The following is a 27702-nucleotide window of genomic DNA, read 5'->3' as shown; positions in this document are numbered from 1 at the left end:
TCATGTTTTGTAGTTATTTTACACAGAGTATGTTCATGTGTGTATGTGTGCATATATGTAAGTGTGTATGAATATATATATCCCTCTGTGTGTACACACACACACACACACACACACACACACAAAATCAATAAATATTGGTGTTGAAAATATTAAATGATCAATCATTTCCCCTCACCCCCCCAGAAACGAGAAGGAATCCTCCAGTCCCGTCAGATCCAAGAGGAAATAACTGGTAACACTGAGTATGTCAACATTCCTGTTGTTTGATCTGCTTTGGAAATTCAATAATTTGCTAACATTTAACCTTCATTCCTGGGGATTCTAAGAGAGGACTGCTTCGGACATGGCTTATAACTTAACTGTTAAGAAGGGTTCCACAACAGATAATGTAAACAATGTGGAAAGGGCGGCAACTGAAAATGTAAAATTGCTGCCGATATAGCAGTTTGCATACTCAAGTAGTTATTTCTTAACAGAAATGTTCCTGGTTATATGTATTTTAAGGTTGTTGTTTTTCCACATCCCAAGTTTTATTATTTCCACTTCAGAAAAGAAGCATACAAATAGATTGCCTCCCCAACATTTCAATGGTAGAGAGAAAAAAAGTTTGAATCATCAGTTTTCCTTCCTTAAATAGCCTTCACCCAAGGAAGTTTGTGATATTGCTGAAATGCTCAGTTTAATTCAAGTCGGTGGACATAATACAGTATTATTGAAAAGCCTGTGGGGCTATTCCTCAGTTGCTATGAATACAAAGTCATACATATGACCAGATGCATATTTACTCCATATATACAGTTTTCTCTCTGCACTGAAAGAAATATATTAAATTACTGTAAGTGTGTGTACACGTATAATTGCATTATTTCGCTTTCTACAGGGCATTGTCAGGACGGCATGGTAAGTCTCATTTGATTCCTAGCATTTTCCAAAGGTTTCTAAAGTGTACTTCGCTTAATTCTGCTGCAGCTGCTTGTTTTGTTCAAAACCAGCTGTACATAGTCCATAGTTGTCATTGTTCCTAGTTGTCTTGGTTGGTGTGTAAATCTTAGTGCTGTAAACCAATAAGTCTGTATTCCAAACTGGGGCAGGAGGGGGCGGGTTGGAGATTGAGAATAGTATATATTTCCTAAGGGACGCAGGTGGCGCTGTGGGTTAAAGCCTCAGCGCCTAGGATTTGCCGATCGAAAGGTCGGCGGTTCGAATCCCTGTGGCGGGGTGCGCTCCCGCTGCTCGGTCCCAGCGCCTGCCAACCTAGCAGTTCGAAAGCACCTCCGGGTGCAAGTAGATAAATAGGGACCGCTTACCAAGCGGGAAGGTAAACGGCGTTTCCGTGTGCGGCTCTGGCTCGCCAGAGTAGCGATGTCACGCTGGCCACGTGACCCGGAAGTGTCTCCGGACAGCGCTGGCCCCTGGCCTCTTAAGTGAGATGGGTGCACAACCCCAGAGTCTGTCAAGACTGGCCCGTACGGGCAGGGGTACCTTTACCTTTACCTTTACTATATTTCCTAAATCAACACTACTTTGTGCTCCCCCTCCCCCCCAACATATGCTCCACTGTCCCAAACACAGTGATCCTGGGTGCGATCCGCAGTATCTTCCTCACAAGCCACAAGCCCCATAATTTTGGGAGATCTGTTCTTAGTATATGCATAGGCAGTTTTAATTGCCAAAGGACGCCAAACTGAAATTGGGAATCCTATTTTTTTGTGACGTGTCGATGTTTGCCTTGAAAGCAGATAATTTTACCTAGTAGTGTAGTTTCTTCGAGTACACTAACACGACACATTCTTGCATGTCAATATTTTTATAGCACATTAAGAAAAGTATTTCAGACACTCAAATAAAGGGTTGTTTAAGATTTTGATAATGGTCTTGTGATCTTCCAGTACAGACTTTCCTTCCTGATAATCTGCTCCATGTGTACTATACTTAGAAATAAACCCATGTTACAATAGGTTAGCTTGGATGTGAATTTGGTAAACCAAGGTAAAGGATGATTTCAGTATAACTATCTCAGACACAGTAAGTCTCAATAGCACTTGAGGCCTTCCAGCCCTGGAATTATCATCCTACAATGCTGCATTATCTAATAGCTTGTTGTTATTACGTGTGTTTCAGAAAGGGATGCATTTGACACACTGTTTGACCACGCTCCAGACAAACTCAATGTTGTGAAAAAGGTTGGAAATTTTCTTTCCTACTTAGGTAGATATTGAGCAAGCTAGCTTAATCTGAGTAGCTTTCATCTCATATCTCTGTCTTGATGCATAAGAGGAACTCCCCAGTTGTTCACCATAAGACCCAAGGAAGCATTCTTGCCATTTTGGAGGGTTTGGAGCAGTCTCAAATGTGTTTTCCTATGTAGTTCATGCACTGCCCACGTACCGCACCTTCCTCAGGAAGTACCATTAGAACACATTCAGAGAGGAGGGGTTCAGAAGTTCAGATATACAAGCTCCTTGGGTCATAAGCCTGCTTGTCTATTTTAGTATGCGATACAGCCCAAGTACATCTGATAGAGCTCTATGAATATTAGCAATTGCAAAATGGCACAAATATAAAACCTTTATTAAGTCCTGGAATGGTGCACCCATTTTCCTGCTTTAATGAAAATCTTTGTCCTTGGCAGTGTCAATATCTGGAAGTTTTTCTCAACATTATATATACTTTCTCAACATTTTATAGACTTGGCACTATAAAAGTCAGATAGAGGAATTTCTATTTTATAGAATTTTGCAATATGATCTCCAGCTGATATAGATCAGCAGGGCTTCCTTGAAAAGAACAGTGGCATGCCATTTTATATCAACTTACCTCTTGGCTCCAGTGCTATTTTCTCTACTCTTCCATCATACCGCTGCAGCAATAACTCATATAGCTTTTAAAGTGATGAACAGTATGTGTTTATTATTTCTTCATTGTTTGTGATGGGGCTTGACAAAGTTGGATTTTTGACCAATGGATAAAACCATAAAATATTTAAAACTTAAAGCCTGTCTCTTATAAACTGACAAGTTAAGAAATTAAATTTATAAAATTATGAACTTTAGGTTAGCATTTCTACATGTTAACTTAAGCATACTTTTAAACAATTAAATTTTGCTGATCTAAAAGCAGCTACGTATGCTCTTAATTTTCAGACTCTCATAACATTTGTGAATAAACACCTGAATAAGCTGAATTTGGAAGTTACAGAACTGGAAACCCAGGTAGGATTATATAATTGTGTTAGAAGCAAGAAGCCATTTCCTGTGTTGTTTGTATATCCCCAGTTTATTTTGTTTAGCCTGTGTCAAGCTATTGCCAAGTTGTTTTGAGTTTTAGTTAGTTTTTTAAAAAAACAGACTTCGCTTGGCTAACATATGCAAGTTAACACAGAGAAATGTATTTGCCATTTGTAACCATGGGTGCTGATAGGCACAAGCTGTGGGTAACCCAGAATGCAAGTTATTATGCTTGCTGTGAGAAAACAAGAATCCAACTAACTAGGTTGAGTGGGTCAGCTGGAACCATTTCTGTGTATAGGTCCAGTACGCTAGAAAGGAGAAAATACATTGTTTTATCTTGCCCTTCCCCCTCGTTCCATTTGTGTGCAAGTTCACACACCGAGTACATTCACACATAATGCTAAACCTAGGTTTAGTTGAACAGGGAAACAGACCACAAAGTGGCTGGCTTAGTGTTATATCCAAACCAACACTCACAATTCATTTCTCCAAACCCTGTATATGCCACAGAAGATTACACTTCGTGCATCTGATGAAGTGGGGTCTGGTCCATGGAAGCTTGTGATAGCATTCACCAGTGAGGAATGCTAAATGTTATGGACTGCAAGTTGCATCATCGCTAGCTAGCATGGCCAACAACAGAAGGGCACCAGTTGGGGAAAACTTGCTTGTGTCACAACACATTTGTCATTCTGCACGGTTCCACAATATTATTTGTGGGGGTTTTCCCCCACCACAACAGATAAGTATAGCTACCCCTCTGAAAAATATGTACATTGTGTTACACTTCCTGCTTCCCTGAATAGCTCTGGGGCAACACAACTTGGGTTTCAGTTTCCTTCAGAGGAAGGGTCACTGGAAGCATGTGGCATTTTGTAATATTTTGTTTATTTACAAACATTGGAGTAGAGTGGGGACCCAGAGAGCCCCTGATACTGAGCCAGACCAGTGTCCCATCTAGCTCAGTAGCAGCAAAACTGACAGGCAGTGGCTTTCAGAGTTTGAGACAAGGAACATTCCTAGCCCTACCTGGAGCTGCTGGGGATTGCATACAGAGCATGAGCTCCACCACTAAGCTGTGCTCCTTCTCCATGTACAGGTGGAAGCCAGCAGCATACACTCCTACAAAGCCGCAGTCTGCTCCCTCACATCAGCCCCCATAGAGAAGCACCCCTTACCTGAATATGCTTCCTCCCCCATGGCTTATTCTCTGCTCTGTCCTTGCTCCTGTGTCAGTGTGTCTAAATAATTCTGCTTCTTCGTATACAGATATTTCATATGCCTTTGGAGTGGGGGTGGGGAGTTGTGTTGCCTCTCCCAAGCACTCATAGTTTTCACATTCCAGACATTCCAAAGTAATCTCTCCCATTCAAGGCACTTAAGAAAGTTCTCCAGCTGTTTCCTAATCATTAGCTCCCATTGAGAAAACATCTACCAGTGCCGGGCATTGAGGAGCAATCTGCCTTTTATTTTCTCTTTGCAAGTTCTAAAATTAGATGTTTCACACGGGAATGTAGCTTGCAAAAGAGCATGGTTTTTCATGGGAGTGGAGGGTGTTGGAGGTGGAGAGCAGCTTGTTTATACACCTTCTTCCATTTTCCACAGCAGCTGTGAAACTACTTATTTTTGCACAAAAGGTACTTACTAGCCAGTTGGTCTGTAAGCCTCCCAATTATACAGACTACCATGGATGGAGCCACATCAGAGAGGTAATTGCCATAGGTAGCCGGTTCCTCCAAGGTCAGAAAGAGCTGGAATAATAGAATTGTAGAGTTGGAAGGGACATTGAGCTTTACCTGCTTCACCCCCTGCCATGAAGGAACCACAGCTAAAGAATCCCTGACAGATGGCCATCCAGTCATTGTCTGAAAACCTCAAATGAAGGCATTCATGAATACACACCGAAAGAGAAGGTAGAACTGCTCTTTCTCCTGAATATAACTGGGGAAGTCCGTGGAAAGCCCACAGGTTGAATGCCATCCATCACAGTTTTTCCTGTGTTTACTGAGCCCCTCTATGCCGTCACAAAATAATCTGCAGGAGAGCCGGTTGTTGCTGGAGTAGAAGGAAAGCATTGGCAGGAATTGAGTTGCCTTTTCCCTGAGTATGAAGTCATTTCTATGAATTTGGAAGAAGTGAATAGTAAGATATTGAGAAGGATTATGTCACTGGGGTATTAAAGGGTAGTCTTTGTTTTGGTGGTTTATGTATCTCATTGTTTTCTTGAGGGAAGAACTCTGGCTCCGAATATGTTGGAAATTCCCCAAAATATGCCGTTGAAACTGGCATTCACCATATTGAGAGGTTGATTGCACTGCCAGAGGCTAAGAGAAGGGTCAGTAGCATATGAAAGGCAGTGATTCAAATAACTGGGGTTTAAAATGAAATACTATCTGCTGCAGAGGAAAGAAATAATCAGGATTTGAGAGAAGGAAGATCTACTGTTGACAGTAGGCATTAGCAACAGTTATGTGATGCTAAGATTAACATTCACACGTTGCCAGGTCAAATCCTAGTTAAAATCAACAGCCGTTTAAGATTCAGACCTAACACTAAACTGTGGTTCAATTGCAAAACAGAACTCAGGATGAGCCTGAGGTTTGCTGTGGCTTGCTTCTTTCACAATAAACTATGATTTGTCCCGACGTCCAAACCAGCTCATTCTAAGCAGACACATTTTTTTCTACAGCTATTTCCTTTTAAATCATAGGGAAGACTCTCATGTCTACTCTTAGATCAGGTTCAGGAACAATACCTATTCATCTGTTTATTTAGGATGAAAAAATGAAGGGAATAATGCTGAGCTTTCAAAAAAGAAAACAAAAGCCCCTCAGGATTTGCGCAGTATGGGATCTCATTTTTAAAGCAAGTGGAAGAAAGAACTTCTTAAGAAAGTTATCCTTGACATTCTTCTAGTCCTTTTAAACATCATACCTGCTTTGTGGGGAGGAGTTCTTACTAACTAAATATGTATTGTTTAAAAATCTGTGTGCTAAACCACATGAGCTTTATTATAACCCTGAAGTTGCTTCTCACTTTCAGAGAAAATACTTCTTTTGAACATATCCATTGTTTAATACATAATACATTGTAAAATATATAGCTATGGGTTGAGCCTGACACACAGACACATACACAAAACTCTGGGGGGAGATTGTTTTCCCCAACAATACTGACAGGGCTAACAGTAGCTGCGTTCATGTTCCATGGTAAGTCAAGGCTGATGCTTTTTCATCAATGAAAAACATTCTGGCGCCCGCTTCCTGGTCCTCCCTTCTTTAGTTTTACCTTGATGCAAGCAGGAAGCCACAATTAAGCTTGGGCTCCCACAACATCCAAATTTGGAATCCTGCTTTGCTTCTCATTAACAATACAACAGTTGTGAGTCAACAATAAGTTATGGTTTAAGGCTGGCTAGTGATCCTGGCTTGTTAAGGAGGCCCAAACTAGGTTCCTAGCTTCAGACATTATGGGATACAGGCTTAATTATGGCTCCATGGAAGGAGCAAAGGAGGGATAATGGGGCGGTGTAATCCAGTTTCTTTATGTTAAACCACAATAAGCCAGCAACTCCTGACTTCATGAGGGTGCAGGGATGGCAAGTATATTCTCCTTAGAGAAAGGGCAAGATAAAAATGTAAATAAATTCATCTTGTACCTTGCCCAAGGTGCTAAATTTGTCTCAAGGTATTTGATGGTTTACATCTTTCTCTAGGATTTTTCTATACAGGCTAGTAAATTATATGTAAGATGTGCAGATGAAACAGCCTCCTCTTGCTAAAAATGCAAAGCAGTCATGTAGATCAGATCTTTATCATGCCACAAGGTGTCTTTGTTCTGGCACCTTAATTCTTCTAAACACTTGCTCTGTGCTCAACTTCTGCCATTATTAATAGGGGTTCTTTCTGTGCAACTTCTGGTTGTTTGTTCAAAATTGGACAGTTTCTATCTTGATTACAACTGTGAGATTACTGTTTGAGAAATGTTGCTGAAAAAAATATGCCGTCTTAAAGTTTGCAGATGGAGTGTACCTGGTGCTCTTGATGGGTCTTCTTGAAGGTTACTTTGTGCCTCTTCACAGCTTTTTTTTGACTCCGGATAGTTTTGAACAAAAGGTAATTCTCCTGTTGGAATTTGTATTTACATTTAAAGAAGAATTGATGTTTCCAATGTTATGTTTTTCCAGAAAGCATATGGCAGAAGATTTTTTGAACATTAATCCTGGAAGTTCTTTCAGTAATTATTTTTATATACAGTTTTTTATAAATTTCTAACTTTTAAAATGATTTATCCATATAAATTACTCCCTTCAAGCCCTTGAGTATTATACTGAACCTTGCTATGTGCTCTGCACAGAAACCTAGAATTATGAATGATTGCTGTCTCTTAATTAAATCACCAGGTACTCAATGTGTCCTTTGCGTTTGAGCTGATGCAAGATGGAGGGCTTGAAAAACCAAAACCAAGGCCAGAAGGTATATTTCTGAATAGTGAGAACAGACTATAAACTTACAGCTTTAAATAAGGATGAATGGCTGAGTACTAAAAGCAATAGAGACCATGGAAAAGGAATTCCACCTTTTATTTGAGGATTAAATTGATTGACTGTTTCTTCCTATTTCCCTGTGCTAGAAGGAAGGGAGTTGGAGCTGAACAACATGGAGAGCTCACCACATTTGCTACTTCTGCCTAGATCTTGAAGAGACTAGTGCCAACCCTTCTAGAGTCCCTTTACCCACTGTATTCCATAGGCCAGTGGTTCCCAGTTGGTGGTTCATGGACCTCAGGGGACTGCAGCACCATTCACATAAAAACTACCATAAAGATATCAAAATTTTCCAAAAAAAAAGAGGTTCCATAGCTTGGTTTTTTTGGGGGGTTGTCTTCAGTACTTTGCTAATGGGGAACCACTGCTGTAGGTCCTGTAGGCGAATTATTGCGTTGGGTGTTCAGGGCAAATTACAATTTTTGCATTGAACATTTAAGGCATTTGGAATAATATCTGGGGATAATTTGGGGATAAAATGACTTCTCATATGCTTCAGGTGTTCAGTGCAAGCTGCAGGGCAAGATTCAGGTAAGTTCTACTTTGAGGAGACTACTGAAAGTTACAGAAATGACTAATTTGGTTCTATAACCCTCAGGCTAAAAATAGGTGAGGCTTCAAATAGGACCAGCTGTGTCTCTGTGTACGTCTTTGCTTAGGCTATGGGGACCATATTACCTAGCAGTCTGATGTTTAGTGTATCTGTTCCCTTGAAGAAGTATTAGCAGGCCTGAACATCTCAAGTTGACTGGAATGAAGGTACCAATATTAGTGGCAGCAGAAGATCTGTCTGTCATTCGACAGATGCATACCCAATTTCCCTCCCATTTCCCTGTCCCTTCTTTCAGCCAAACAACTGTCTTGGCTGCTGCTAGGGTAAATGAAATCAAATGAAACAAATTCATAATGCCTGTGAAACTCATTCAATTTGATTCATTTTTCTTTTTTAAGTTGTAGGAAATGAATGCACACCTCTAATGCATAGTCTCCAAGTCATTTTTATTTTGGTACATTACCACCTTATTCTTTCACTTCAGTAGCTTAGGATATTGTTGTTTAGACGCATAAATTGAAAACGTTGTGGGTGTAATGATACAATATTAGAAGCACAGATCATTAACTTTAGAGGCAGTTGTTCTAGGCTGTATTGCTTAGGTAGATTAATAGTGACTTTTAACACATGGCCTCAGTCAAAGTGAGGGGAGATAGCATGGGAAATCTAGAGCCAGAATGAAAATGGAGAATTGCTATGATCCCACATCCCTCGTGGACATTTAATGTCATTATAGCACTTCAGTTTCCCAGGTATTTATTGCTCAAAGAGATGGCTGATTCCACCCCTTGGTGTAAATCAAACCACACAAATGTTTCAGCATTCATTTACATGCTTGTGTGTGTGTGTGTGTGTATATATATATATAGGACATTGCATGTGCAATTATTGAAAAGCTTAATATGAAACTTCCTGCTCAATGTGAATGGAAAAACACATCTGTTTTATATGTTGCTGCATTGGGCAGAATGCCCATGTTTAAAAATTGCAGTGAGCATAAGAAGACTGAAAAGAATCTTAATCTAACTGTGAATAGAAAATAGCTTTTTAATTTAATTCTTGCTTTGATAAATGGGTTTTAAAAATAATGGCATGATGTTATAAAAGTATTTAAGGATGAAAAATAACTGAAATGAGGCAACAGGTTTTCCCCCCCTGAAGCAACAACTGGGTTTCACTGAACAGTGAAGTGCTTTTCTTTTTCATACTCGCAAGCCTGAAATGCTCAGAGCAGGGAATTTTCCAGGATCTGTTTGGGGGTCTTGGAAAAGAGGCTTTAGAGTGGCTGCCCCTGCTCTGTGGAGAAGCATTCCTGCTAAGATATAAAAAGGCACCCATTTCCCAAAAACAATGAAGACATGTTCTCCCCCCCCCCAACAAGACTTAGGTTTTAAAACAATACAATATTTCTTGTAATAATTTTAAATTTATTTTAGCTGGTTTTCTCGTATACGTTTGCAAAGCACCTTGACACATGCCTAAATAGTGAATCATAAATAAACAAATGAAAATACGCCCAAGATGATCTTGCTATGGAATTTTAATATTCAAATCACCAAGGTATTTGTGGGGCTTTATTGCTCCGTGATAGCCCCTAAACCAACTGAATTGTGTAATAAAAATTTTATCGTATAATTAGACTTGCCAGCTTACCAAATGGTCTCCCAGTCTGGATCCTATAAAGACCTATGTAGCATAATGGGTTTCGGATGCCAGTAATTTCATTTATTTGTCATTTAGCTACCTCCATCACTCCGATTGTGCAAATTATTTGCAATAGGCCAGCAGTTTTCATAAATATGCAAACGTATGGTATAACCAAAAACTGCACTGTGGACATTTACAGTTTGTACAACTAAAGAGCAATGGGAAAATTTTACTTTGTTGTTCAGAATACATAAATCATGTATATTTTAGAGCCTTAGAATATTCCAAGAAAAAATTGGGATGTTATTTCATGTTCTGCTGAAACTTGTTAAAATGAATGGTATGTTCAATCTGGAGGAGTACTTAACAAAAGTAGGCTTTGCGTATTTCCCTTGAGATAAAATTACCATTCTCGAGAATCAGATGGATATTACTAAGGACAAAGACCTGAACTGCGTTTCTCAGTCACAATACTGAAAAAGAGCCCATAATGTTCAGTTACAGCTGAAGGTCTGACTCAGGCCTGCACTGCATAACTTGGGACCCACCAAGCCAAGCACAGTTCACCAACCCTTTCTTGTTACCTGCCAGGTGCTTGACAAGCCCATCTTTTTGGAGGCCCAGGTAGGCTCTAAAAACGACGCTCTGTCAGCTGCTTGTGAGCTATAACTAGATAGAGGGTTGGCTACATTCAGCTTGGTTGGTCAAAAGTTTGGTACAGGCCTGTTCTTAAATGAATGCACTTGTGGCTGGTTTTGAGCATACTGTTGCTAAAATCCTATTAAGGTTGACCAAAGCAGCCCAGCTCATATATGCCTATAGAGGCAGATGCATGATGATGCGTCTTCCAAATACGGGCTGTTTTATTTGTTCACCGAGGTCATTAAAAGCTCAGCATTTCTTCCCTCTTTTTTTCTAGACATTGTAAATTGTGACTTAAAGTCAACTCTGAGGGTGCTGTACAATCTGTTCACCAAATACAGAAACTTGGAATGAAGAAGTCCCTTGGGATCCCACAGGTGGCTAAGTAAAGAAACAACCAACCCAACAGCCACTCCTGTTTTGCAATCGTTCTTTTACTTTTGTACTACACTTCCTTCACATATTCCATATTCTTGCTATGTTTGTTTTGCACACACAAAAAAATGTTTTAAATTAGGTCTTGTCTGCAATCCAAAATATTATGAATTGAACCTCTGCTGGAAGATGCATATTCCTTTGTTTTAACTAGCTCTTGATTTCTTGGAGAGCAAGCAAGAAAGCCTGATCCCACATCCAGGTTAAGAGAAACAAACTGATTTTGAGAGAAATGCCAGCCTCTTCCTATGAGCTATGCTGCCGCAATAACCAAGAAGATCACATCACACAGGTCTGTGCACTACTACATGGTGAATGTGCTCTCTTCTTCTGCGGGATCCTCTCTAAGCCAAAGAATAGGTATGCCTGCTGTCTATGGTGCTTTGGCAGCTGCTGCTTTCTATACATTACTCAGCTATACTACACAAAGGACATAATCAGCCCAGAAAGAGGATAGTCCTTCTCAATGTGCTTAGCTCTTCATCAAGACAAGCTGGACTAGCAGCAGAACTCTGTGTTGTTCCCATATATCAAGGTAGCCAGGGACTCTCCCCTGTCCTACCACACACCCACACCCGGGAGTCATTTTAGATTGTGGTGCAAACTGCTGCGTTTAAGAAGTAGATGCTCAGTGGTTCCATAGAATCAATCAGATCGAAATGCTTCAGTTTAATTAAGTTGTGGATTGAGCTGCAGGACATTTTCTCTGTGTTTATTGAATATTTATTTCAAAGAAAGGATCCGTTGTATTCCTAATGAGCTGTATGAGCACTATTACAAAGATCTTAGAGAATGTAAGAGAGAGAGAGACCATAGGTGCCGTGATGCAAACTGAGCTATGAAACTTCATAATTTGACTGACGGGGCTTATAATATTATAAGGGTCCAGGTATGCGTTCCCTGTGCATACATTCCTCATCATTTTTCATTCCTTACAAGCTCGCAGATCATGCAGCTTTCCTTTAACTATAGTGCATTTAAAATAACCTGCAACATGTAGTATTTTTTACAATATGATACTCTTGCCTAGTTGCAAACGCTGTGGTACGAAGTATGTAGATAGTTTCAGTATGGAAACTCTTTTGCAACAAAGCACATAGAAAGTCAATGCAGTGGGCTTCTGGGCTAGAATCCAGGTGGGATCAGCCCTGCCAGGATATTGACATAAGCTTTGTTTACATAATTGAAACGAAACATAAAATGATGTAATTGGTACAAGTAAGAAGCAGCTTTGGTGACAGAAGCAAAGGTAAAGGTTGTTCAAAGAAAGAATTATTTTTGCATACCTTGGCCTTTGGAGATCTAAAATGAATGAGAAATGTTGAACATTTTATGAAAATCAGGTTCTCTTGCATTATGATTATTACTAAGCCTAAAATTAATTTTTTTGGATTTTTGAATTTTAACAGGATAAGACAACTATATACAGAAGAAGTTGTGATTTTCTTTTGTATGTACTCTTTATCAAATCCTGTTAAAATACAAACATTTTAATTTTAGGATCAGCACCAATAATTTGTGCTGCAATTTGTCCCATGCTTACTTTGTACTGAACATTGAGGGGAAAGTAGCTTACTTTTATTTATTTTTTTATTTGTCTCTACCAAAATGATAAAACCTAAACGTAAAATAACATCCGGTACCTATCTTACACCGTGTGGTTCTGATTCTTATGCTTAGTGAAGAGGTGGTGTGACTCCTTTAGTTAGTTCACATTTGATTTTTGATTTTATTTTTTGTAATGCAAGTAAACGGGTTAATATTGTGTCAGGATATGCCTGTTGCCTTCCCGATGCTGATCAGGTGCCTCTAGATATTCAGTAGCCCAGGGGCCAGTCAGCATCTTCTTGTTAGTAAAGGTGCCAAGAGGTGACTATCCCATCAGTTTTGTTGGTTGACCATCACTTCTGCCTTGTGTGCTGAGAATGGGGGGTGGCGAGGGGCATAATGTATCCAGGTAAAACTCATTTGCGATATGCATATGTATATGATAGGTTACATACCATTTTTCGCCACATGAGGGTGCATACAAACAGTATAATCACTGCACAAAAAATAGACACGTCTGAATTATCTGATAGTGGCTTTTAGGGTAACCAGATGCAAAGGCTCCTATGCACCTAAGAGTTCTGTAAAAGAGGGTCACAGCAGTTGCAACTTTTCTCCTTTCTGGTTGAGATGCTTCATCTCTTGAAGTTAAGTTCACATATAGAATCTTATCTAGGAACCCTGCCTTCCTTTGCATCTTAATTATTTTTACATTAAAAAAAAAAGCCATCATGAATATTAATCCTCTAATTATATTGGCAGGCATTATACACTGGATCAGAATTTACAGTGCAAAAGGAGGTGAGAGCTAGCTGAAGCTGCTACCAGAGAAAGGCAAGGTGGCTATTCTTGGTATAGCCTCCCATGCCACCTGCCATTCTGTTTCTGGGGGTCCTCCAACCCTCCAGAACAGAGAGGAGGGAAAATTGACCAAAATAGCCCTTTCTCCCTGCTTCTTCCAGCAACAGCATCCTGTAAGCAATGTTCTGTTCATGGGAACTCTTGATCCATCCCACAGGCATTAGATGATGCACCTCACATGGTTGATAATTCCCACTGCAACATTAATCTGCTGACTGCAACTCTAAAGGTAGCTTCATGAAAGTAAGTTTCATTAAAATCAAGGGGAGGGACCTGCTCCTTTGTGAACAGCACAGTGTTTTCAGGATATGGTGCTTTCTGCAATCACATAATTGCCCTTTCTTTGTCGCTTTTTACTCGAAATAGTAGCTTTTTACTCGAAATAGTAGCTTTTTATTCGAAATAGAGTTGTTCTGGGATAATTTGGTAATATCGGAAAGCACTTGACTCTGGATAAACATGAAGCAACTCCTCCATTGCGTCGCTGGATTAAATATGGGGCAGGACTGTATTTTCATATAAGGGATAATTTTAGCAGATTAACCTCCCAGCATAGGGCTGCTGCAGCAAGAGAGAATGAGTATCTGCCAAACTTCTACTCTTTATCTGCAGAATTAATTTTTAAAAGGAACAGAACCCCTTTCCCCCTATTTAATGACAACACAATTCTGTAGTTTCATGTTTATCTAGCTAGCCTGAGACTGTCACTTCACGTTGTGACAGGCTAAATGCCCGAGACTAAAGTTACCAACTTTTATTAACCTGTTTCTTTGCCTTTAACAGCACATTAATTGAAAAAAGGAATTGATTCATAGGAAATATGGCTGCTGACGCTCAAGGGAGCCATATATTTTTAAATGAAAGTTCTGTTTAGCAGCATTAGCTTTTTATATGTCCTTGTTTGGGGGGGGGCAGTTGCTATTAGGGGATCAAAGTGAATTTGGGAGACAGGAGAATGGATGGACTAGAAAGTTATAAAATTTACCCAGAACCCGCTTCTTCAGTGCCTTCCTAGGAAATGCCTCTCCATGGTTAGTGTCCTCCAGCTTTTGTTTAACCAACTACCAGTTACCAGCTTCATTGCCCTTTGAACCAGTTATTAATTTTCATTTTAAAAGTTCAGGACAACAAAGCGATTGTAGGTATTGTTCCAGCTTACTGAAATATATTTTTCTAAATGGGTATTTGGCTATAAATTCTGGTTCAGTTTGGTTTGGTCCCCTTGAACTTCAGCATGTTTCATCTTGCGCACAGGTTCCAGGCAAAATGCCATGTGCCTAGTGGCTTCTGTTAGAGAATCAAAGTTAAAATCAAAAGCAAAGGACTATTGAAGTCAGTGGCTGCCAAGGAAAACAGAACATTCCCCATCCCTTGAAGTCATTAAGTGGGCATTGGATATCTACCTTATAGTTATGCTGAGCAAAAGGGAAAAAATTACATCACAGCAAAAATATCTAGATTACCCCTTTTCAAAGACACAAAATGCAAAAAGTCCTAGACTTCTGATATTAATTTTGCTTTGTTGAATTTCTAGATAGTTATTAGCTGCTACATCATTATATTATCATTTCACATCAGTTAGATTTGTATAAATAGAAACAATGGGTTTCACTCAGTTGTGTGTTAAAAAATAAATGGAATTCCATAGATAGGGGGTGTAACCAGGGCTTTTTCATCCGTAACTTGCAGGAAGTCAGTTCCGCCACCTCTCAGGTGGGCACCATTGCCATTCTAAGAGATTGAAGGAGGTGCTCGTGGTGAGCACCTCTTTTTCTAGAAAAATAGGACTGGGAGTAACTGATGAGTTTAAGCAATGTGAAACATTAGGCATGTCTTGTCATTTTTAGAGGAAGCTTAATAGTTACTTATGCTAAGAAGAAAATGCTGGACTCTGTATAATATAAACATTTCCATTGAATGAACAAAATGTTGAATATTTAACCAAGAAGACAGCCCCTTGCCTAAATAAAGACTAAATATTTTGGCAAAAAAAGCTACCTAGTCCTTTCTACCGTGATGTAGGGTGATAATGGGTGGATGTTACATGTTAGAACCATTAATTAATTGGAAAGCAGCTTTCTGACAAGGACTGAAACATCCCCTGTAATTTGTGGAATGCTAGATTATTTATTGTTAATCATGCAGGTACTAATAGTGGTTATATTTACGTATCTTATTAATGTTTTGCAAGCTTTCTTCTTGAAGGTGTAGAAGCTTATGTCATACTGAGAAATGGGAAGGTAGTTGTATTCCTGATCCAGCTACGCATGTATCGCAGCAACCAGAGCTATACACATGGAGCCCAGTCAGAAAAACAGCAGTCACACCAAACGTAGCCCTCTCAACTCCCCCTTCTAAACATGGTTGCCTCTTTCCAAAAAGCTCTGGCAGCTAGATTGGTGAAGAAACCATATATGCGGCACCCATATGCATGTGAGGTTCCTTTTCAACCTCCTAATTGGATATGGCCCCTACTTAGATCAGGTTGTCAGGCTGTGGATGTATAGCTCTACGCACATGGCAAATTGACTTATGGTGTACAGGGCTTCCCCTTTCATAACTTGGAACAGGAGAATCTGCTTGAACACCTAGGGTTCCATTGCCTACTTTTTAAGTAATATCCACCAATAATAAAGTTGCTGGTAGCACTTTCTTTGTAGAATAAATTAAACCTTTCAGGAAGTAAGATTAATTATTCCTTAGATGTGTCTTTTGTTGAAATTCCAAGGTGCTTATTTGAGAATGGAACCAGCAAAGTATCTTGTGGGTAAATGACAGCCGATTCCATCTTCAAAAACACAAGTGATTGACACCTGGGGTCATGAAGGCCATTGCTTTGATTTTGCAAAAGTAACTAAATTGGTGAGCGCGTGTATGTTTCGTAGCAAGTATTTGTTTTAATTGAAGAGCAGTTTCTACAATTATACAGGGACACCTATAAACATGAAATAGTTTAATTATTTCCATACCCAAGCACTACTTGTCCTATAAAAATGGATTCTGTCTTATATTTCTAATAGAGAATTATCACCTATAGATTCTACAGATTATATCTAGTATTTATTGCATCTGAAAAATATAGAGAAATATATATAAACAGGTTTATTTCTGTATAAAATATAGACTTTTTTAAAAAATTGGGCAAACTAGAGATATTAGTTATTATAAATTCCTAGTCTACATAGGATTTGTTCCCTAGATTATTGTTAAAATAAGGAGAGTTTTAAGGTGAACGGGGCTATATTTTTAATACTAGGGTCAGAATGCATTTTATAGAGCATGATAAAAATGTAAGGGCAGCATTGAAATTACCTCATTCCTCTATTGGACCAGTATTCTTAAAAGCATGTAGTCTGATGGGCCAGATAAGCAAGACCAAAGCAAAAACTACTGCCTTGGGAGTGCTATAAAACTGCCATGGGGAACAGAATTTTATCTGTTTCCAACTCCGCTTCCCCCTCCTCCATTCTGGTCTCATTGAACACTAGCAAACCTGCAGGCAAGTTAGCTTGGGAGGTGCCAAGCATCTGGACTGGACCATTCTCTCCTCCATTAATTCTAGGAGGGTCCCTCTTTTCTCTGTTCTTTGACCGTTGTGCTGTTCTTTTTTGCTGACTGCCATTTAGAGGAAAGCCTATACATGTGAGCGGTTTGCCACCAGTATAAAATGTGTTGTGGTCTTGCCTCTTTTGACAGATCCTGCAGTCTAAGAAGTAACATACGTGAAACGTATTGGGGTGAATCCAATTCTGTCTAGTGTGGTGTTAATTCCATGCACCAAGGTACAGCTAGATATTAAGACTGGCTAAAGGGATAATCCAGAGAACCTACTTTTTCAAAGATAGAACAAAAGTTTTTAACTTCTGTGGTTTCGGAGGAAAATATCCAATTTTGTTAGAAGGCTCTCAAAAAGGCACAAAACTGACCAGGCTATGTAGTCAGGAACGAGAGCTCATATGTTCTGCCTTCCACCACATTAACCTCCCAGTCCCCTCCTTATCTTATATGTGTGTGATCTATTTCTTATGAGAAATCTAGGCCTCGAAAGTGCTTCTATTGATTCTACGGGTGGAGGTGCAAGAGATTCTAGGATGTCTTTGATTATGTATGATGATTGCATTTAGAAGAGATTTTTATAGAAGGCTCACGGCAGGAGAAATTTGTTAATCAATACAGCTTGCATGGATATTAAGATAAATGGCACTTGATCAGTGTAATTCACCTACTTTTAATATTCTTGCTTTCCAAATGAATCTTCCTTATTTTCTTTTCATGAATGTTTTGTTCCATGCCAACACTAGCACAGCTAACTAAATGGTTTATTTTTAAAGTGATGTTTTTATTTCAGTAGTCAGAAATCTATATTGGTTTTGAATTCACTACCTACTGAGCTTTTTTAAAAAAAAGAAAGTTGAGTTTTCTGTCTGAAAATGTCCTTTAAATATACACTACAGAATATCAAACCTCAACATCCTTTATATATATAAAAAATGGAATTTCCTTACCAGTTAAGTGGCAACATGTTGCCTAAACGGACACTCAGTAAACTCAACCTCCATAATTTTGCAAGCCATTTTATAAAATCAAAAGTTTGGGGTCTAAGTCTTTGAACTTGAATTCCCTCCTGTGCACTGGGTGGGGTATAATCAATGAGCATTAGCCCACTGCACTGAACAGGCAAACACCATGCAGTAACTGCTGTTGTGTGTATGTGTGTTCTTAATTCAATACACATATAAAATCAATTGTAAATCAGCAAAATTCTTCAGATTAGAAAATTATATTGAAATGCATATTTCAATCTAATGTTATGTCGGAAGATAAGCTGTTCTGTTTTCATCTGGTATTGGAAATACTGTGAGTTAATAACTTCAGAACTGCAGGTATTCCATCATCCAAAGAATGCTGATTATCGTTTAACATTAATTGGTGTTCAGTCCTGTGCATACGTTATTGTCTGTAATCAAGTGTATCAACTGTTACACATTTAAAAGGTTGCTTTTAATTGTATTTTGTCTAATAGATTGCAGATTCTATAGCATTTATGAAAATAAATGTTATGTATGCTATGAAATTGTACATGGTATCTTGTTTTTCTTCTGGGTTTTATTTATTTTTCTTGGCACTTAAAGCATATGCCTTCCCTGTCTAATAATCTTTGAGAAAGTTGCTAACGTTTGCAAAGAACCACACAACTAAAGAACTTTAGATGCTCTCCTTCAAAAAGCTGCCACGTAGAATTCAAATTGTGACACAATAAAATACAATATAAGAAATAAAAGAAGCAATAAAAATATAGAAATCCTATGTATGGATGTGTCATCTCCAACATCAAATCCCCAGACACGTAATGGACCACATGAATGAAGGTCATGGGCCATTGGTGGTCCATGGGCTACAGTTTCGGAACGTCTTCTCTAGAGGGGTGGGGGAGCCCAAGCACAAATATAGTAGTCGTTTATTTACTTAATTTAAAATATTTTTATACCACCTGCCATGAAAAAACGCACTACAAATGCACTCAAGCAAGAAATTCAACAGCATTTTCAAAGTCAGGACAAGAGTTGTTTCAAAACGTACGTTACAACAAACATACTTTAATGAACTGGGAAGGCTTCACTGTTGGTGCCTGCCTTGTTTCAGAGAGGGGAATTGCACAAGAGGGGCACAAGTGAGAAAAACCCTTCCAGTCTCTGTGAGATGAACCTCTACAGGCTGTAGTATCAGCAGGAGAGTCTCAGCAGAAGATCTGCATGACCAGGTGAATAAGGTATATTGGAGGAGGCATTCCCTCAGAAAACCTGGTCCCTTATAGGACCTTAAGTTTGCCTTGTAGCAAATAGGCAGCTGGGCCAGTTCTCTTGTAAAAAGTATTAAATGCTCATGGTGGGACACTTCATTCAGCCATCTAGCTGCCACATTCTGCATTGGCTGAGGCTTCCAGACCAACGTTAAAGGCAGCCCTGCAGACAAAACATTCCTGTAATCCAGTCATGAGGTTATCATTGCATATGTCACTGTAGCGAGGCTATCCCTATCCAGGGAACACCCATCATTGGTGCACCAGCCAAAGCTGCTAAAAGGTGCTCCAAGCCACTGTGGCCACTAGGATTCCAATGATAACAGTTCAAGGCAAGGAGCATCCTCCACATTACATAGCTGCAATTTCAAACAGAGTGCAACCCTGTCTAGGACAAGTAATCTGCCCAATTCCTGGGTGCAGGGACCACCACTGTGTCCAAGCCTCAATCCACGACTTGCAAGCCCACACCTGACTTTGTTCCCCAAAGCACATGATTGTGCAGCCATTAACCACACAAAACCCGAATAACCTTTCCTCCTTTACGCAGCCACATAAGTAACACCACACCTCATATATTTTCATCTTCCCTACAACACCTGTCAGAAGCCAAAGTCAGGAGCAGGTCAGCAATAAACACCGGATGTCAGTGACGTTAACTCTTTAGTCAAGGAAACCCAAACAGCACAGGCCTAGTGATCACAGCAACTCTTCCCAGTAGATCAGGCATAGGCAAACTCAGCCCTCCAGATGTTTTGGGACAACTCCCATCACCCCTGACCACTAACATCTGGAGGGCCAAGTTTGCCTATGCCTGCAGTAGATCTTTCCCCAATAAGGCAATTGCAAGTAACGAAGGTCCCTGCCTTCCTACCACTCTCTAAGGGTCTTTCCCAAGCAACCTGAGTTTCCTTCATATTGTCTCTCTTTGCTCCACCCTCTTTATTCATCCTCTGGGAGATTCCGGGAGGGGAACTAATCACAGCAAGAGGGGGAAGAAACCCTGGTTTCTTAAGCAGCCTGCCCTGACTCTTCTCCAGCCTCCGCTTCTGCCTCTGCTTCTGGACTGCCCTCTGCCACAGTCTCTTCCTGCTCACTAAACCCTGTTCCCCCTCTTCCACTTCCAACACCACCTCCTCCCAGCAGTGGCGGAGGAACCCTCTCCAGCACCTGGGTACCTGGTGGCAAGTCCTGCTGGACTGCATGATCCCACAGCAGATGCTAGCATGGAGGCTGCAAGTTCAAACTCGAAAGTCAGACCAGGTTCCTGCCTCTGCAGCCAACCCAGAGGTCAAGGCACCTGGAGGTCAGTCCCACATGAGCACAGTCGGGAAGAGCTTCCTGGAACAGCCAAGCTGTGGTCCAACCAACCTGACGCAGCACCTCAGCTCTGCTTTTTATACCTTGCATTCTGATTGTAGCATCTGTGCTTGATGAGGCATGTGACCCTCACCTGCTCCCAGCCTACTCCAACTGAGGAATCACACCCCTCCTCCTAGAGCTAGCGAGCCCCACCTGGCCAGCTAGTGAACTGGGCTGTGGGCACTTGCCTGCCTTAGCCTCCTTGAGCGTGTCTTCCGCTGCTCCTTACGCCTCAGAGCCTACCATGTTTGAACTGTGTCTTGGAAGCCATGGAGAAAAGGTGTTGAGGGGGATTAACAGATATGTGTCTGGTAACAGAGTCTGTTGAACATTCTTTTCTTCTTAACAACTTCTGATTTGTATATAATTGTGCTTCCTACATTACATACGAACACAGCAAACCAGTGTCTACCACACTAGCAATAAAGTGTTAATTAACTTGGCCAACACACAAACACTTTTTACAAGCAAGAGATATTAGATCAGTTTTCGCTTACCATAAATTTTTATGAGATCATGTTGGAAAAACACATTCTAAGAAAGAATTTAAAAGGGCCAGGGGGAAAGCCACAATAATTTATCTCACCAGTTGATTCCCTTAACAAGTCAGTAAACTAAGCCACTTGAAACCATTCTCTGTTCACATGTCTGAAGAAGGAAGCAGAAGTTGAAAAAGTGGAATAAACAAATTTATTTTTCTACATTTTTTACTGTGAGATGAAAACTGGGACAAACAAGACATAGCTGGACAGCCACATGCAATCCTATACTCTCATCTGGAAGTAAATCCCATTGATCCCAACGGGATTACTTTTGAGTAGTCACTAGTCACATATAAGATAGCATCCATTGCTGCATTCACATTAAAATGGAAGCCCTTTGAAAAAAATATTTTAAAATGAAATAGTATTTTTGGTTGCAAGGAGACACTTCTTGTGCTCTGCTCCATCAAACTATTTTTCTCCAGTCATGGCTAGCTGCTGATGTTGGAGCTGGGCAGGAAGAAAAGTTATTGCAGAAATAGTGGGGCAATGGGTGGGGAGAGAGGATTTTTGTCAGTCACCCAAGCACTTTCATTTTTTGTTGTTAATACCACTTCCCCTCACTTTATCTGTGAATGGTTAATAAATGCATATGGATGCTTCCTATACATTATAGAAATTACAGCTGGAACAAATTAACTTTCCTTTGATGTGCCTGGAATTACATTTTCCTCAATAAGTAATTTTGTTTTAGTAATTTTTGTTTTGCCCTTGGTTTGCTCAAAGCTTTTTAACCTAGGGAAACATTGGTCCAAGCCGCTTTAGATCAAAATGTCATATTCTAACCCAAATTTACTGTCTATATGTGACCAGAAGTCCAGATAGTTTTATGAAGCAAGAAACTAGAGCAAAAGTGACATACAAACTATTACACTATTCTTGAAATGTGTCCTAAATTAAATACAGACTGTACTTAAAAAGTGCATACTTCATCTTAGCAATGGAAGCAAATACATTCAGAATGCTAGTTGAAAAATGCCAGCTGTGCTGGTAGATTGGATTCCTTTTAGGTTGCTATTGTAAACATTTAAACATTAGAAAACACAAATGTTAAGGTTACCACAACTCATCTCCCTTTAATTTAATAGCCATATTGTGTTGCACACTTTTATAGCCATATTGTCACTGATATTTAAACAGCGTTCCCAATTTAAATCAATGATTAAATGGCACTGTATGACTCACAGAACAGAGTATTGACTGGCTTTTGTTCAACTCACATCAGATTCAAGATACATTATTTACACCTACCTGAAAACATAAATCTGGCATTTCAAGCTGCTCCAGTTCACAGAGTCTTGGGGCAGAATGGGTCATGGAAAGGGTAACCTAATACAGAGGTGTAGGGAGGGGGTGCGGTCCACCCCAAGTGTCATCCCTGAGGAGGTGACAAAATGGCACACTGTGGGGGGGGACACTTACCACGGGGCCTGGCCTACAGCATGCCCGAGCCACATGTCTCTCATGGGTGTGACGTGGTGGCTTGGGGCCCCACGCTGCCTGAAACGGCAGCATAGGGTTTGTGTCCGCCAGGCAGACTCTGTGGGCCATCCCCCTGGGCGACTCGCACCCCTTGTCCCCGCTGCACTGGGTGCTGGAGCAGCTAGCTACACCCCTGACCTAGTCTAGATCTACAGAGTGATAGAAGTCAAGGTATGTTATCAAAAGTACCGTATTTTTCGCTCCATAAGACACACCTGACCATAAGATGCACCTAGTTTTAGAGGGGGAATGCAAGAAAAAAAATTTTTTTAAGGGAGCGCTGAGCAGAGCCTGTATGCATCCCAGGCTCTCCTCAGCGCTCCCTTTAAAAAAAATGTTTACCTTGCATTCCCCCCTAAAAGCCAGTTAGTCCCTTCTCCCTCAGGGAAAAGCCCCCAAGAGCCAGGCGGAGCGTGCGGGCGACTCTTGGGGGCTTTTCCCGCCTGCCTCCCGCCTGCATTCGCTCCATAAGGCACACACATTTCCCCTTACTTTTTAGGAGGGAAAAAGTGCATCTTATGGAGCGAAAAATATGGTAGTTTGACTTTTTTCTCCACACAAAGTGATGGCGGGTGTGCTTGCACATGTACACAGTGCTATTTTGTGATGGTAAAAGGTAAAGGTACCCCTGCCTGTACGGGGCAGTCGTGTCCGACTCTAGGGTCGCGTGCTCATCTCGCTCAAGAGGCCGGGAGCTGGCGCCGTCCGAGGACACTTCCGGGTCACGTGGCCAGCGTGACAAAACTGTAACTGGCGAGCCAGCACCAGTGTCGCACACGGAAACGCCGTTTACCTTCCCGCTATAAAGCGGTCCCTATTTATCTACTTGCATTTTGACATGCTTTTGAACTGCTAGGTGGGCAGGAGCTGGGACCGAACGACAGGAGCTCACCCTGCCGCAGGGATTCAAACCGCCGACCTTATGATCAGCAAGTCCTAGGCTCTGTGGTTTAACCCACAGCGCCACCCGTGTCCCTGATTAGAAAGTACCATCACCCTTTTTTGTTGTTGTTGTTGCCCATGGCAGCCATTTTGTGCTGGCATCCACAGCACCTTTATCAAGTGCCAGCGGCTCTTGAGCACCAGCAGCTCATTTATTATTTGTCACTCCATTCCAAAGGTTCAGTACAGATTTAGTTTCCCCTTTAGCAAAGTAAAATAATATATAATTTAAGTTTTACAAAGTTGTTTCTCAATCCTTTTCTGACTTTACAGGCATGAGGTGGAGTCAAGGACTAAGAAGAGAAGACCCTTATGGAACAGTAAGTGGTTGAAAAACAGGAAGCAGAGAGTAAGAATAAATGGACAATTCTCTCAATGTAGAGATGCAGAAAGTGGAATTGTCCATGGAATGGCATTGAGACCTGTGCTTTTTAATGCCTTAATTAATGATCAGGTAGAGGGATGAGCACTGAGGTAGCCAAGTTGCTGATGATACCAAGGTAGTGGGAAATGGAAAGGGATTTCAAAGAGCTCCAAAAGGATCTCTCCAAACTGGGCAGTAAAATGTCAAACACAATTCAGTGTAAACAAGTGAACTGGAGGGGGGAAATATTAATTTCTTATATGGTTTCTGAACTGGCTGTGACTGACCAGGAACAAGAACTTAGGTCACAATAGATAAGTAGATGAAGATGTTACCCCAATGTGTGTCAGTTGTGAAAAAGACAAATTCAGTGTTGGGGAAAATAAAACCAATGCCATGTATGGTTCTGGTTACCTCACCTCAAAAAGGATATAATAGACATGGGAGAAAGTTTTTTTTAAAAAAAAAAAAAGTGTAGCTAAAATGAACAGGGAGTTGGAGCAACTCCTCTGTGAGGAAGAGTTACAACATTTGGGACTTTTTCTTTTGGAAAACATACAAGCAAGAGTGGCCGGGATTAGGTATATAATACCTAGTGTGCAGAATTTTCTCTCTCCCTTTCACCTAATGCTAGAACTCAGGAACATCCAATGAAGCTGCCTGCTGGAAGATTCAGGACAGACAAAACAAAATGCATTTTCACACAGCACATAGTTAATCTATGAAATTCACTTCCAAAAGCAGCAGTAAAGAAGCAATAATTGGCCGAGAGAGTGCCATTCTAAATAAAGAAATTCAGTGATCCATTTCTTTTGTTTCTTTAACTGTAAATCAATGGGAAGGCTTGCCTGAGACATTTTGCAGCCTCAGACGAAGAACAAGATGGCACCCACACCCCACCTCCACATACAGAAGCCAACCTGCCTGGCAGGTGACTCTTACTTCTACGTTGGCGACAGGACTGGGTCCTGCATTGCAGAAAAGCAAGCTGGCTTTTGGGGTGCAAGAAAGGCTGTGGAGCACACACTGCTCTGCCTTCCAATATCTTGCTGCCATTCACTTCCCCTCAGCCGCCTGAGGGAGTTGCCTCAGTCTGCCAGATGGTAGGTCTGACCCTGACCAATGGTTCAGTGCTGCTTTGTGTAATGGCAGTTAGGAGGGCATGTATTTTTGTCTTAAGCTTAAGGGCTGAAAGAAGAAGTTGCCAGGAATATGGTAGAAAGGACAGGTCCAACAGAACAGCCCCGCTCTCCTCTCTTGTGTGATGAGGAACCCTGTGTTTGCTGCATATACACCAGGGTTGGTGTGAAGGAAGAACCTGTGTTTGCAAACACAGATACCTGAAAAGAGGAACGGGCAGTGGAACACCAGTTGGCTCTTTAATGGAAGACCACTGAAAGTTGCAAATATGTTTCTATTTTTATAGCATTTGCTGCTCAAAACAGTGGTGTGCCTGTATCAAAAAGCACTACTACCACATAACATGTGAACTGGCCCCAAGAAATGGCACGGAGCACGTTTTATCAAGAAGGAGTCAATTTTTCTGCCTGCCAGCCCAGCAGAACTTTTCAGAAAGAGAACAACCATTTCAACAGACAAGGTGGGAAATGAGCACAAGTTAACATGAGGGTTTCTATGTTTTTTGATAGTGTTAAAATGGATGCAATTACTCTTGATGGTCAGGAATCAACTTCATATCAAAATTAAATAAACACTTTCATTCTTAACTTACCTTTCCACTAGATGGCAATAGCACATATAGCTGCTTTATTTCAGCATGGCAAGCTGTAAAGAGGGATGTATTATCACAAATTCACACATCATGCTGCATTTGGACATCGCCAGAACTATTGGGAAATTGTCTCCTCAACAGTCTTCAACAAGAAATCCCATTCTCTTTCTTTCCAGAAGATGAATCGTTTTAATAGAGTGAACTGTAATCCCCTTAAACAGCAGCCTCACTTAGAAGGCAGATTTGGTTCTCCTGTACTTTTCTATTGTATTTTTTGAGATGCAATAGATAATGCACATGATCCAGCTAAAGTTAAGCATGAAGGTCCCACTGAAATCAGCAAAGCTTTCATGTCCAATTTGGTGTTTCGTTTTGTTTTTGCTTGTTAAAACAACAGGAGCAGGAATGTCAAGGGTAGATACATTGTTTACCAGTATAAGTTAAAAAAAAACCCCAACAACCTGAATGCTAAAATCCGTTCCCATAAGTTGGAGCCAACAAGTAAAAAGCACACCAAAAAGCAGTATGCTGTGGAATGAGAAGAGGAAAGCAGTAATGTTACCTTGAGTTGGTGGCAATTTGATAATGGTTTTCCACACTAAGAGAACCTGCAAAGAAAGAACAGAACAAGTCAAGAGCACTGTGTATTAAATAGAAAGAACTAAATTTCATTATGAACTATGGGTGTGTTTTAACTAACTAGTTCCACTGGTGTAAGCCTGCACAAAGACTTCCACTAGCACCATGGGGCTTGTCACCCCACACCCCCCTGCAATTGGCTTGGGGGGGTGAAGGAAATGAGGGAAACCCTCAGAACAGTCTGTACAGGGACAAGAGTCTGGCAAGCTCAAAAGCTTCTGCTGATAGAATGATTCCCACAGTGCTACATTGAATACCTTCCTACACCCAGAGAATATTTAAATAGTGGTGAGGAGCACTTAGATGACCAGATTGTTGCCCAATATGATAACTCCACCCCCCCCCCCTGTGTATACAAATGAAGAAAGTCTGTTTATGAATTTGCAACCTAACAACGTAGTGGTGTTACACCCTCAAACCTACAACTTTCAAAAATAAATGGAAGGATTGCAGCAGAAATCCAGGACATTATAGATACAGGTTTATATACAAATTAACTGTGGTTTTGTGTGGATCTTTGGAGATGTGCTCATGGCCCCACTTCATATAGTCACATGACTGCTCGATTTCCAACATGTGAACTAGCTCTAAATTGTCCTCAAGGAGGTTCAGCTCATAAAGTACAATACAGCACTCTAAACTTCTACTTCTTGGCCTGCACTGTGTACTGACTGGCCTCATTCAAAGGATAATCTGTATCTGTTTGTTGCATTGACATATTCTGCATAGACTCACTCCTCTGAGTAAGTGCTCATCTCAAGGTTAGTTTTATTACTATAAGCACTGCAGCATAGTGCGTTCACTAAAGCAGGGTTGTTTTGTAGCATGATTATCTAAAGACCTTTGAAGTCTCAAGGTTAGCAGAGCAGCCCTCTATCGCTTTGTATATAGATGCAACGAGATAAAGACTGCAATCTTGTGCTGTGCACACATTACCAGCTTACAATGCTGCTAGATGATTCTTTTTCTCAATTTGGATTGGGGGGAGGGACGACATATCAAAATTTAGTATTTCAGAAGAATCAACAGGATAGATACAGGATAGATATGGAAAGTGGCCAGCTCTGTGTGTACACTGCTTCCCCAACTTCTGGTGAGAGTTCACCTGATGAGGTATACATGGGAGAATGTACACAGCCCTGTACTCCCTTCCTAGGAAGCTGAGCTCAACAGAACTTACCTCTGATTAGACAAGTACCCCTAGACAGTGTATGTCACAAGGATGCCTGGGTACCCATCTTCTCCTACCTAGGTGCCAGAATGCCACCCCTCCAAACTTGGCAAGGAGAGGGGTGTTGCACAAGGCCTGGATGCTCATCTTTTCTGCTCCAGGGGCAGGGAGGGTGGGTGGCAACACAGAATACGGGAATGCCT

At 40.7% G+C, this 27702-nt stretch overlaps 1 protein-coding gene across 1 annotated transcript in view; it reads left to right on the top strand.

Moving 5' to 3' along the window:
- PARVA (parvin alpha) overlaps positions 1 to 18539 on the top strand; it is a 69295-nt gene extending 50756 nt beyond the window's left edge. Inside the window, exons 7-13 of the mRNA XM_081927172.1 lie at positions 187 to 245; positions 884 to 903; positions 2125 to 2186; positions 3147 to 3215; positions 7247 to 7348; positions 7636 to 7708; positions 10899 to 18539. Coding sequence (XP_081783298.1) covers positions 187 to 245; positions 884 to 903; positions 2125 to 2186; positions 3147 to 3215; positions 7247 to 7348; positions 7636 to 7708; positions 10899 to 10975 — 462 coding nt within the window. The 3' untranslated portion in view covers positions 10976 to 18539. The remainder of the gene's footprint in view (positions 1 to 186; positions 246 to 883; positions 904 to 2124; positions 2187 to 3146; positions 3216 to 7246; positions 7349 to 7635; positions 7709 to 10898) is intronic.
- Positions 18540 to 27702: the final 9163 nt, after the last annotated feature.

This window comes from Podarcis melisellensis, assembly GCF_964234715.1.
Source record: "Podarcis melisellensis genome assembly, chromosome: 1".
Lineage (NCBI taxonomy): Eukaryota > Metazoa > Chordata > Lepidosauria > Squamata > Lacertidae > Podarcis > Podarcis melisellensis.
Note: the sequence above shows the minus strand (reverse complement) of the source record. Positions and strands in the feature narration are given on the sequence as shown.